The sequence below is a fragment of the Onychostoma macrolepis genome, chromosome 18 (genome assembly GCF_012432095.1).
Source record: "Onychostoma macrolepis isolate SWU-2019 chromosome 18, ASM1243209v1, whole genome shotgun sequence".
In the NCBI taxonomy this organism is placed as follows: domain Eukaryota; kingdom Metazoa; phylum Chordata; class Actinopteri; order Cypriniformes; family Cyprinidae; genus Onychostoma; species Onychostoma macrolepis.
Genome location: NC_081172.1, coordinates 33,932,762 through 33,945,783, shown reverse-complemented (window position 1 = coordinate 33,945,783; position 13,022 = coordinate 33,932,762). Strand labels below are relative to the sequence as shown.

General features: G+C 44.1%; 1 protein-coding gene across 11 annotated transcripts in view; it reads right to left on the bottom strand.

Moving 5' to 3' along the window:
• Window positions 1–13,022, bottom strand: part of reln (reelin) — a 139,977-nt gene that overhangs the window by 26,629 nt on the left and 100,326 nt on the right. For all 11 annotated transcript variants that reach the window (XM_058751184.1, XM_058751182.1, XM_058751176.1 and 8 more), the window contains exons 35-48: window positions 9,443–9,583; window positions 9,167–9,344; window positions 8,649–8,733; window positions 8,351–8,533; window positions 7,461–7,629; window positions 7,133–7,235; window positions 6,817–7,043; window positions 6,511–6,734; window positions 4,425–4,575; window positions 4,080–4,338; window positions 2,715–2,964; window positions 2,462–2,630; window positions 555–695; window positions 303–480 (exon numbers count right to left, since the gene is read on the bottom strand). In XM_058751184.1, coding sequence (XP_058607167.1) covers window positions 303–480; window positions 555–695; window positions 2,462–2,630; window positions 2,715–2,964; window positions 4,080–4,338; window positions 4,425–4,575; window positions 6,511–6,734; window positions 6,817–7,043; window positions 7,133–7,235; window positions 7,461–7,629; window positions 8,351–8,533; window positions 8,649–8,733; window positions 9,167–9,344; window positions 9,443–9,583 — 2,458 coding nt within the window. The remainder of the gene's footprint in view (window positions 1–302; window positions 481–554; window positions 696–2,461; window positions 2,631–2,714; window positions 2,965–4,079; window positions 4,339–4,424; window positions 4,576–6,510; window positions 6,735–6,816; window positions 7,044–7,132; window positions 7,236–7,460; window positions 7,630–8,350; window positions 8,534–8,648; window positions 8,734–9,166; window positions 9,345–9,442; window positions 9,584–13,022) is intronic.

Sequence of the window (13,022 nt, the reverse complement as noted above, 5' to 3'; positions counted from 1 at the left end):
GCCAACGACAAAAAAAAGCCTTTGAGGAAAACAAGTTGCAATCCTACAAGACTCCTGGGACACAATCTTCAGAAAAATAAGCTCTTTGCCAAAGGTCATCCTCAGTATTAACTCTGGGAGCTGGAATACTTATGAATTTGGTTATTTTGTTTTTAGTTTTTATCTATAGTTAGTAAACTGCCATATTTTTCTGACTTCATGATGATTTCATGCTGCAATAGTGTCATTTAAGGACTGTGAATCACTCTGAATGTGAGAAACTCCTCAAACTGAAACAGAGACTGAAGGACGGACGGTTTTACCCCGCTGAAGTGCAGCGCTGATCCTGAGGCCACGGCTCCACAGACGCTGCTGATCTTGCCGCCGGTCAGCAGGTGCCAGTGATTGAGCGCCGGAGCTCGACTAAAACTGTCCTTAAGCTGAGCGGGCAGAGAGAGCAGAGGCTCATCGCAGAACTCGCCGCCCCACTCAGGGTCACATCTGAAAGACAAGAGCCGTGAGGAACAGGAAAGACTTGCAGCAGGCATTACGTGGTGAACATGAGAGTGACTTACACACAGGAGCTCTGTCTGCAGCGGCCGTGGCCGGAGCACATCTCAGGACAGCCGTCACCAATGTACAGGTTATCCAGAGCCCACGTCTGCTGCTTATCAAACGGCGCCGGCTGGAACCAGCGGAAGCGTGTAGCCGTGGACCTGAGTGTTTGACACAAAAGACAACAAAATACCTTTTGATTCTTAGAAATTGTTATACCAAGGGCTGTTGAATGCTTGATTCTGATTGGTTGATGAATATTCTAATGTGTGCAATTATTTTCCAGGAACCACGCAGCTATGAAGTAGTTCCTGGTCTGTTACACTTCCAAATCACTTCGCCATATAATTTCAGTTATTTCAAAGGTCCTTACAGCATAGCAAATCAACCAAAAAAGAACCAAAGACACTGAACAAAGCAAACAAATATGACCAAAAAAGTATTAGAAATAGGGCTGCACGATTAATCGAATGCGATATTCATGCGCATCTTGTTAGTAAAGCCGGTTCTGTAATCAGTAGTAAATCTCCATCACATGCTTTCAGATGGAGCAGCATTTACTACACAGAGCCGGAGTTCACTGACAAGCTGCGAAAAAAAAAAAGATATCAAAGATGATATAATCGCGCAATTATGAAATCTAAGAAATCGTTCTGTGATAATGACAGTAGCTTCTCAGTGAACTACGGCTCTGTGTAGTAAATGCTGCTCCATCTGAAAGCATGTGAAAATATCACATTTAATAACATGTTTTTACTCCAAACTCACTTCATAACGTCAGTCGAGTGTTTGAAATAAATGTGAGATGATATGGCTTCTTACACAGAATAAGGCACGCAACATATTTCATCATAATCTCAGCAGTGATAAAGCATTGCATTATTATATGCTTTATTATAAGGAAAATTATAAGAAGAAGAACTCAGATAAACCATATATTGTCGTAGTCGTGTGTTTAGTAGTCACGTTGAATCAATGAAAGCAGTTAAATCTTCTGTTTATTCAGCTAGCGCTATAGGAATTTCCTGGGTTTCTTCTGCGGGGCGTATTTAGAGTTTCTCTGGCCTTCAGATGGAGATTTACTGCTGATCACAGAACCGTGCTTCACTGAAAGATACGCATGACTATCGCAGCTTTTGCCTAATCATGATTGCGATTTCATTTCAATTTATCATGCAGCCCTAATTAAAAATGACAATTTCCATGTTTTCCCAAGTAAATGACCTTTTATTATCTATGCGAAGCACACTTTCTTTATCTGCTCTCTCTCTGCAAGCACACACACCTTGTTGTCAGCACTACCCTGCAAATGAATTTTTCAGTAGTATAGTTCGCAACTGAAAAGTTAAGTGACATTGCACAGTATGGAGGTGGCAACGTTGTTGTTCTTGAAGCAGATGAACTTACAGTTTCGCTATTAATGCCTTTAACTGAAAATTTAGAAAATTGAGTGTTTAATCTTATCATTATACATTACTCACACTCTATCCTCCAATTTGATACTGTTAAGTGCTTTGACACAATCTGTATTGTTAAAAGCGCTATATAAATAAAGGTGACTTGACTTGACTTCACTATTAGTAGAGACACTGCTGCTGAACACCATAGAGAGATGTTACTAACTCTACAATGACGCACTGAATTTAGAAATGGAGGCTTGGGATGAGATGCGTAAGAAATGAGTACTATCTGAAAAATGTCTTGAGGGGTTGTAACAGTGGTATAAGTGGAATAATTGACTCCAGTCCTTTGAATTATTACAAAATAATGCACACCTGAGGTGTAACAGCATTACCACCTCTTTTATGCCTTGTTGTCAATTATTCCTTACTTGATTTACATGCTGGTGTCATACATTATACAATACAGATTGTGTCAAAGCAGCTTTACAGTGTTAAACAGGAAAATAGTGTGGGTGGGTGCTTACCTGGCATAGTGTGGTATGGGTAATGTAACTCTGCCCCACTTGTTGTAAGTATCTGACACCAGTAATCTCTGCAGTGTGTATGAAGAACAATCTGGACTTGTGGGTAAACAATCCCTGACCAGCGGCAGCCACGTGAGACCCAGATCCAAAGAGTACTCCAGCTCCACCGCTGCGGACACACGAACAGCGGTCAGAGGAAAACCCTTCTATTCATGACAAAGACAGAAGCGCACGCTCATATCAGGGGACGTACTGTAGCAGGAGGAGGTGACGGAGCAGGAGGCAGAGAAATCAAACTGGATAAAGGCATCTGGGCCCAGACTGATGTCGGTGGTGATGCCATAGCGCGTGTTTGACTTCTCGATGAAGGCGAAAGCTTCACCGTCAGAGCCGCACACCGGCATCCGCGTGCCACCGGGGTGCAGCAGCCAAGAGCGTCCATTTGTGGAGGAGAAGTCATCCTCCAGCGGCCCCCAACCGCTGGCACTGCCGCCCACTACCAACTGCACACACACACCGATCACAGAGATCACATATCCACTCTACATACAGATCCAAAACCAGCACAACAGCCAAAATGTACATGTTCACTGGCTGTATAAACAGTGCCTTGCAAAACCATTCAGACACCTGGCCTGTGTTCCCCAAAAGCATTGTAAGCCTAAGTAGGTCGTAGAACCGTTGACACCAGTGGTCTCTACAATCAACTTAGCTGAGGATGCTTTTGAGAAATTTTACTGGATTTAAAATCTTTAGTTATAATGTTTTTATTTGAAATGGCTGAAACTGTAACTGACCGGGTAGAATGCATGTTTGAAATGCATGTTAACATCAGGTGGAAATGTAAAGCATCTTGACTGACCACTAGTGATTGGACCACTAAGAACTCATCTTAATACCAGGGTTAGTGAGACGTGCAAAAGATACTGCAAGATAATCTGTTCCAGCAGAAACAGTCCTGAAACTTTCAGTGGGACATTGATCCTAAACACAAATGGACAAATGAAGACTGGACTGACTCAAACATGTCCCAGTGTGGCCCAGTCCAAAGCCTGTGGCATTCATGCGGCTAACCTGAACAACCTGGATCAAATCTACTGATGAAATCTATTAAAATGGCAACTGTATGATATATGAAGCTAGTATGTGCTTACCGTACCCAATCGTCACTGCTAGATTATCATTTTGTGATATAAAACAGTTTCAGAATAAAAATAACTCTTAACACTTCATTTTGATGGTCCACTTTAGACATTCTGCTACCTATAAATAACTTTGCAAGAACATGTCAACTTATTCTACTAACCCTAACCCAACAGTCTACTTATACTCTAATGAGAGTTAGTTGACATAGTTGAAAAGTTACTTCTAGTTAGTAGAATGTCTAAAGTAAAATATCAAAATAAAATATAATCAAATAGCTGTGAGTTTCAGTGGAGTTAAAATATCAGCTTATATAACAGCTTTAATAATGGAGTAAAATGGGAAAATTGTTTAATGGTTTTGAATTACTTTTGCAAGGCACGGTTTTTAAAATGTTTATGACTAAATATTTATTACAGTGTTAATGAGTGTATTGCAGTGATGTCACGCGTGTCTTGGCGTAGCAGCTCTTTACTTTATCAATAACCCAGGGGCTGTGGAAGTGTCCGTTCTCAGACGGCTGCCACCAGCGCAGGCGTGTGGCTGAGGTTCGCGCTCGGAGAGGGATCTCCAGGGCCACCAGGTGCGCCTGGTTACTGCTGTTGCTGTAGAGGAACTCCTGCAGAAGAGCCCAGTTCAGTCCTCCATCCACAGAGAACTGCAGAAGCACCGGCTGGGAGCGCGGGTCAGGAGCCGCTTTACCGCAGCCCAGCCTCAGGAAGAACTGGATAAACCTGATCGGGACACACACGTCTCCAACATTACTAATGTTGTGAAGGACATTTTTCACGGTGAACCATCTGGTGTGTTTGTGGAATACCTAGCATTAGACAGGTCCAGATCTAATGTCTCCAGCATTCGCAAACCGTCCTCACTGAAGAACAGGTGGTTCCCGCTGGTGGTGATGCCGCACTTTCTGGAAGGCTTTCCTCCACTCATCAACTTGAAATGTTCAGACTCCAAAACCCCACCTATGTGGCAATCAATAAAATGGAAATTTTTTATACACAGACAAATCCCAATGAATCTGCTCTAGTCAATCACCTGTTTACTGTACAGTTATCAGAATCAGAATGCCTTTCACGTCACTACACAGCTGTACAACGAAAGTCAGTGCAACACCTTTATGGTAAAAGTAACACACAATAAGCAGAATACAAAACACAGAATAAAGAGTAACACACAACAAGCAGCTCGACATAGCAGCAAAAACAGATAAATAAATAAGCAGTAGAAAGTATATTGCACCAACAAGCTTTCATGAGAGCAGGGCTACGCACCCGAACGCTGCAGAAAGAGAAAACATTACATTTACGCATTTAGCAGACGCTTTTATCCAAAGCGACTTACATTGCATTCAAGTTACAGCTTCTACATTTTATCAGCTCTTGCTTTCCTTGGGAATCGAACCCATGATCTTGACGTTGCTAGCGCTATGCTCTACTATTTGAGCTACAGGAAAGCTTAACTAGACATTAACTAAGTGGCTTAACAAGACATTAACTAAATGTCTTGTTGCTTCTTGGGTCAAAGTAGTTTCTTATGATAAAAATCTTGGAAGAGCCAGCTGTTATTCATTTTCACTGTTTAAGACACAATGTTAAAGTGACTAAACACCACACATGTCTGCTGAAGGGCCAAGAGCATCCTAAGGTGCAAAACCACTGAGCACCAGTAAGCACCACTCACATCATTTTCCAGTAAATTACTTTATATTAATCCCAAATCATTGTTAACATAGAAGCCAACTTCATCTTTGGCTGGAAGAAGCTATCCCAGTATAAGCAGCTCATTGGTAGTTTGACCTCCTGAGGATTCTGATTTCATCACTGTTATTTCAAACCAAACAAAGGTCTGCTTGTGTTATTTTTCTTTAGGATAAATTACACTTGCTTTAATATTTTGTATCTCATACAATGGCTATCACCCTAATGAAAAATAAATATGCTAAAATGTATTTGAAATACATTTATTGCATGCTAAGTATACTATAAATACATTTACATATTTATGTACTCACAGTTGCCTCTTTTTTTCAAAACTTCACTCACAAATCCAAGAATTGCACACAAAATGCAAAATGCCTCGCATCTCTTGCTAAATGAAGCACTGCATTCAAAATATCATAAACACATCTCAAAAGCAAACATTTGCAAACACCTTTGCCATAATAATTCCTGTTAGATTTTTATGTTACATAGAGAATTGTGTGTTATGTTTTACACAAAAGTGTTTTATGAAATCAAAAGCTGAGAATTAGTGTATGATTTTGCAGATTTGGTGTGTGCTTCTGCTGTTTGAGTGACAGCTTTCAGAAACTGTGTGACAAGTAAAGATTTTGTGTGTAAGCAGCTGAAAACTGTAATAAAACCCTGCAATTTACTTTTAGTATACTAAACTGGTATACTTTAAAGTATGCTAAATTGGAACTACTAATTTTGTACTTAATGCACTGTAATTGTGCTGAAGTAGTGCTGAAGTCCAACTAAAGATATACCTAAGTATATTTGATTGTGCTATAGTGGAACTATTGCAAGCATACTTCAGGTAAACTTTTAATATCTTGCATTTAAAGACATATTGCTCAAAGACCATACAATCCTCACCAATAGTGACATTAAAACACATTTTAGGCTTAATATTAAGAAATGTGCATTGTGCACAAGTAGTACTCCAAATAAAGTTTAATTATAATTTTTATATCAGTAAGTCTTAAGCAACATGTCAGTAGATATATTAGTAGATTTGAACTGTACTTACTATGAAATGTATTTTAAATATATTACTTTTTTACTAGAGCAGACATTTTCAGTGTGACTTAAGAGTCCAAATACTTTTTGCAGCCACAAAAATGAAATATCATGTCATATAACAACATAGTGTAAAACATCTGTTTGCTTCTGTACCTTCAAAATCCTCCTTCAGGAAATCTGGGTTTGGCACATCTGGAACGGAGCAGTCAGGACCAGAGAAGCCCGGATCGCAGCTGCAGTGAGTGCCGCTCACACACACACCGTGGCCGTTACACATGCTCTGGCACTGAGGGCCGATGTAAACACTGTCCAGGGCCCATGTGGCCGGAGCCACGCCGCCTGAATAAAACCCCTGATACCAGCGGAACCTCACTGAGCTGCGGAGCACAGAAACACCGTCACACACCCAACACACAACAATGAAGCGCAAAAACACACAAGCAAGCGCCTCTCGCTGACCCGCACAACCGCAGCTTGCCGAACTGAATCATTTCTCTTCTCCAGCCCTGCGTGGTGCCGGGATAGTAGACGCTGGCCGGGTGGAGCTCAGTCGAGCAGAGAGAGCTGAGTCTGGGCCCTCCGGCACACAGAGGAACCAGCAGATGCCACGTGGCTCCAAAATCTCGAGAAAACTCCAGACGCACAGGGTTCAAGGAAGAGCTTTCCGTTGTGCAGCCCACATTAATCTAGAACAGGAATCACACAGTAGCTAATGACGTTCCTTACCACAACTTCCAGTTATGAAGATGCCAACATCTATCACGCAAAGCCCTACCTCGAACTGGATGACGGTGTTCTCGTTGACATCAATGTCTCTGGTGGTGATGGAGTGCTCACCCAGATCACTGGACATGAACACCATGGCTGAGTCCTCTTCCCTGCAAATACAGTGAGACTAAGATGATGCCATCGCTCTCTCTCAACACTGAGATCAAAACATCAGGTGCTCAGTGGCTTAACATGCAGAATCCTGTTGAGTTTGAATGACAGAAGCTGGGCTGATACTGCTTCAGTCCAGAGGCATGAGCTGACTATGTGTTATATCCTTGAACATCGGTGTACATGGCGTGCTGATGTGAGCTGAACACTATGCAGATACTCACAGTCCTGCCCTCTGATAGGGGCAGTAGAATCCAGTGTTTCCTCCAGGATAAAACAGCCAATTCCCCTCCCGAGGACCTCCCTCAAAACTGTCTAATATAACCGGCAAGCTATTGATGGTGTTGCCATCTATGATCAGGTCATCAATCACCCACACCTCTTCCTTCTTCCCTGTGGGTTTGAAAAATGACAAGTGTAAAAATGATAGCAATGACAAAAACACATACATGCTCTGTTAGACACTGATTAGAACAATAGCATCGTGTCACTTGCTTGCACATGTTTGAGGTATTTATACGACATCAGGCTTTGAAATCAAATGCACATTTGATTGTCATCTTATGACTGAAATACACAACGTGACCGTTTTAAAACACTGGGCATCATACACTTGCTGACTTTGTAAACAGTTACAGAGGAAACTGAGCATCATACAATACCAGACTCACACAGAAACATGTGCTTTATTGCAAGGATACGTGTAACAAATTAAAACAATATGTCTTCTAAAATCAGCTCAAAATATCAAACATAATTGATTTACAACCGGATGGAACCAGAGTCTAAACTCAAAGAATCTGAGTCTGTGACTAACCATCATACTCTATGCAATTTTCTATGAAATTTGTCAACTCAAATCTGCAGACTGGGTTTGACTTTTAGCTTCTAGCATCGACTCCTCCAGTCTGTAAATCAGTGCAAAAATCTGGGCAAATGTTGTGTAGTGTATTCTAGCCTTTATGCATTACAATTCTTCTCACAGAACCTATTATCCTGTTATGGTTCTCACTTCCAATAATGGAAAAACACAAACTCATCTCGATATATTAATGATGTATTTGTGATTGAGTGAGGTGAATGTGGGTAAGTTTGAAGGACTGTGTTTTCTTACCACTGTTATACGGCTGCCACAATCTGAAGCGCGTAGCGTTCGTCTGTGCGCTGGGAGGCAAAGACATGTGAACAAACAGCGTGTCTGTGGAAGTGGGGAAATAAAACTCATCTATAAGCAGCCAGCTGATCCCCCCATTCACCGAATACTGCAGCAGCACGGAGTGAGAGCGCTCAGGTACGCCTGCGAGTAAAACACACAGAAAATAATGTGTTTACAAGCAATGCGTTAATTCCCATCAGCTAACAGAAGACAAGCAGAAAAGCTGGAGATACAACACGCTTCCCGTCAGACTCACCCTTCGTTATGAACTTGAATGAAAACTGGATGTACATGGTGTTTGTGCAGTCTAAATCTGCAGAGACCAGCATACGCAGCCCTTCCTGCAGGAACACAGCAGATATCCAGACAAAGTCAGGAAAATAGAGAAACTGATTTATTTTCATTTACTCATAAAACTCCATTACAGAAAAGTTCTATGAAAGTTTATTATGCAGTTATACTTGCAAAACCAACGTATAATTACATGAAATGTTAACACTTTATTTCGAGAGCCCACTTTAGACATTCTACTAACTATAACTTTGCAACTCTGTCAACTAGCTCTCTTCAGAGTATTATCAGACTTTACTTATTTAATTACCTTTTAATTTGTACTGTATCCCCCCATATGTTCTTTTTCTAATGTTTATCTGTTTCTTTCTGATATTGTTAATAAAAAAACCTGCTGTGATGATGACGATAGACGATTTGATGCATAAGGCAGTGCAGCAATTCGCTACTGGAAGATCACTGCTGTTTCACTGCAATACTCACTCCTTTAAAGATGAGGGCCGTTCCTGATTTCAGAGGCTCTCCGCTCAGCGTGCCTCTCTCTGCCCCATACACCTCCGGCCAGACATCAGCTCTCAGGTTCTCATTGAAATCTTCCTTCAGAACGGACGGCAAAGCGACTAGAGGCACACAGTGCGGCCCACCGAAGCCCTTATCACAGCTGAACGAGAGAAAAACCAGCGTGACTGCAGGATCTCTGAGGAGCATGAGAGGCATATGAAGCTATCAGGAGCTAGAGCAGTTGGTGTCCACACTCACACACAGTGTCCGCTGTCACACAGTCCATGACCGGAGCACATCCACGGGCAGCCGGGCGTCAGCAGCACACTGTCCAGTGCCCAGCCATCAGCTCCAGGAGCGAAGTGAGGCTGGATCCAGCGGAACCGCGTTCTGGGTGAACTACAGGATTGGGAACAACATTCAAACATGCAAACTTACATTCACGAGTTCACACTTACATATAATCAGTAGAATAAAGTTTATGCTTATTTGGCGTGCTGTCCGAGGGGAGGGCTCCGAGCTCGGAACTTTGTCCCGAACCCAGAGTACCCCCCCTACAGGTTAGGACAGGAATAGTTGTAAGTTTCTTGTTAACTGGGTTGATTAGTGATTGTGCTCCTCTCGTGTTAATTAGGTTAATTATCTGAACGTGCTCCTCCCGAACTTTGTTAATAAAACATTTAAATAGAGTGCTGCAGCTTTGATGCCAAAACTCAGAAGATTTCTTCCAGATTTTCCTGTGAGGTTTTATAATGGGTTTTGTTCTGTTTATGAGAAAAACAAGGTCTGTGGTAAACATAACTTCATGATTTTTAGATGTTTTACTCTACAATGTAAATCATACACACCTATACTGAAAACACACATTTTGAAGCAGTTATGTCCTGTGGCAAGGGGGGTGTGGTTCAGCGAGGTCTGCAGCAGGAGAGAGAGTTGGGAGACGAGCGGTGAGTAAGTGGGTCAAGTGCAAATGATAAACACCTGTGTCTTGTTCCAGTAAGTGGCGTGGAGAGACCGCATAAAGGGACCTGGAAAGAAGAAGTTGAGGGGGGAGAGACAGACTACTGACTGGTGGCTGGTGGCTGGTGACTGGTGACTGTGCGGGCTTGGAACCCATTGTTGCTCTGGAGAGCCCAACTTTATATTGCGTATGCATTGTGTTATATTGAGCACTGGTAGCGCGACTTTTTGTTTGTGTGCGAAAAGCTAAATAAACGCCAGTAACAGTCAAGCCGATCTCGTCCTCTTCCTTCCTGATCATTGACTTTGTTACACTGCTGCCGAAACCCGGGAAGGAAGCAGGAGGGAGACGCTGCCATCATGCAAACTCCAACAAGTACACCATTTGTGGATGTCATCTCATCCCTTGCGGTCCTCCATCAAGAACAACATCAGGCGCTACTGGATATGCGGAGTGACCAGGAGCATCGCTTCCAGGCCATCATCTAGGCGCAACAGGAGGACTGCGAGACGTTCTGGAGCTGCATGGACCGGGAGGTTCGGGCAGAAACAGCAGCTCGGCAGACCCCACCCACCCACCTGCTGCTAAACAAGATATGGGCTCAGGATGATCCCGAAGCCTTCTTAGATCTCTTTTAGAAAACAGAAGAAACCGGTGGGTGGCCACGAAAGCAATGCCCGGTGCGTCTGATACCGCTGTTGTCAGGGGAAGCGCAGGTGGCTGTTCAGCAACTGCCCGTGCAGAACCTCCTGGTCTTCGACGATCTTAAAAGAGTCATCCTCCAGCGGGTCGGCCGAAGCCCAGAGCAACATCGCCAGCGGTTCCGTTCACTGGTCCTGGGCGAGAGTGGTTGACCCTTCGTGATGGCACAACAGCTCCGGGACTCATGCCGCAAATAGCTGCTGGCTGAGGGAAGCGACGTTGAGCACATCATCGACCGGAAGGTACTGGAGCAGTTCATCACTCGTCTGCCAAGGAAGACTGCAGAGTGGGACTATCATATAGTGGCGTGCCCTGGGGTCGGCGAACCCCTTCCAGCTGTCCCGAAGGCGGGGTGGGACCAGGCAGGATTACGCTGCTGGTCCGAGAGCTCTGCCCAGGGGCACCGCCACTCACTTAACCACTAGGGCAGCAGGGAGGTCTGGGCCGGCCTGTTGGCGTTGCGGGGACCTGGAGCATTTTATTGACAGGTGTCCCATGATGGAGGTGGGGACAATGATCCGGGTCCCGGATGCACCGCAGGCTGCCCCCGGTCAGGCTGGCTGGTACCAAATACCTGTGAGTATTAAGGGGGTTACCTATCAAGCTCTGGTGGACTCAGTATGTATCCATCAAAGCCTGATTCGGCCCGAGGCATTGGATACAAGCCGCATGGTTCAGATACGATGTGTGCACGGGGACGTGGTGAAATATCCTTTAATGTCCGCTGTTGTCCAATTTAGGGTACAAAATCATAGTGTAGAGGTCGCAGTTAACCCGCACCACCGACATCCGCTAATTCTTGGAAATAATTGGCCTGCTTTTAGTGAATTATTGGGATGTTTATGTGCGGATGTCTCTTGGGGAAAGAAAAAGCAGGGAAGGGGGGGAATGAATTGGGATGGACCTCATCGGGCCATTAGAGCGATCAGCGAGAGGGCATCGCTTTGCATTAGTTCTGGTGGACTATGCAACACGATATCCCGAGGCAGTGGCGCTCCGCAGCATTTCTACCAAGAGTGTTGCGGTCGCGCTGTTTCGCTTAATCTCCCGAGTGGGGATCCCGAAAGAGATCCTCACTGATCAAGGCACGGTGTTTATGTCACGTACATTACGCGAACTGTACGAATTATTGGGCATTAAATCAATTCGCACCAGCGTCTATCACCCACAAACGGACGGACTGGTGGAACGATTTAATCGCACGTTAAAAACCATGATTCGTAAGTTCGTTCATGAAGATAAAAATTGGGATAAGTGGTTGGAACCCCTCTAGTTCGCTGTGCGGGAGGTCCCGCAAGCCTCCATGGGGTTTTCTCCCTTCGTGCTTCTTTATGGACGTCATCCCCGAGGGGTTCTTGACGTCCTGAGAGAAACTTGGGAGGACGGACCTTCTCAGAGTAAAAATGAAATTCAGTATGTAATGGACCTGAGAACAAAACTCCAAACTTTGGGGCGGCTGTCTAGGGAGAATTTGTTACAGGCTCAGGACAGACAAAGCCGGCTATACAACAGGGGAACCAATTTGCGAAAATTTTCACGGGGAGATAAAGTGCTTGTATTACTCCCAACTTCGAGTTCCAAATTACTTGTGAAGTGGCAAGGACCGTTTGAGGTCACACGGCAAGTTGGAGATCTCGATTATGAGGTTGTACGAACAGATAGGAGTGGTGCACATCAAATTTATCACCTCAACCTCCTAAAGAAATGGAGCGAGGCAGAGTCAGTGATGCTGGTGATGGTGGTGAGTGGAGAAGATGATCTCGGGCCAGAAGTGAGCACCAAAACACAATCTCTCGCTCTGGCCCCGGGAGCGGATTATCTCTCGCCCTCCCAGCTCACTGATGTGGCCAAGTTGCAAGCAGAATTTGCTGATGTGTTCTCACCCCTACCTGGTCGAACGATTCTCATTCAGCATCATATTGAGACCGAGCCAGGCGTAGTAGTATGCAGTCGGCCGTATCGTTTACCTGAACACAAGAAAAAAGTGGTTCAGACTGAATTTGAGGCGATGCTCGAAATGGGGGTAATAGAAGAATCCAACAGTGATTGGGCGAGCCCGACAGTCTTAGTTCCTAAAACGGACGGCTCGGTCCGATTCTGTGTGGATTACTGCAAAGCAAATGCTGTGTCGAAATTCGACGCGTATCCAATGCCGCGAGTTGACGAATTGCTTGA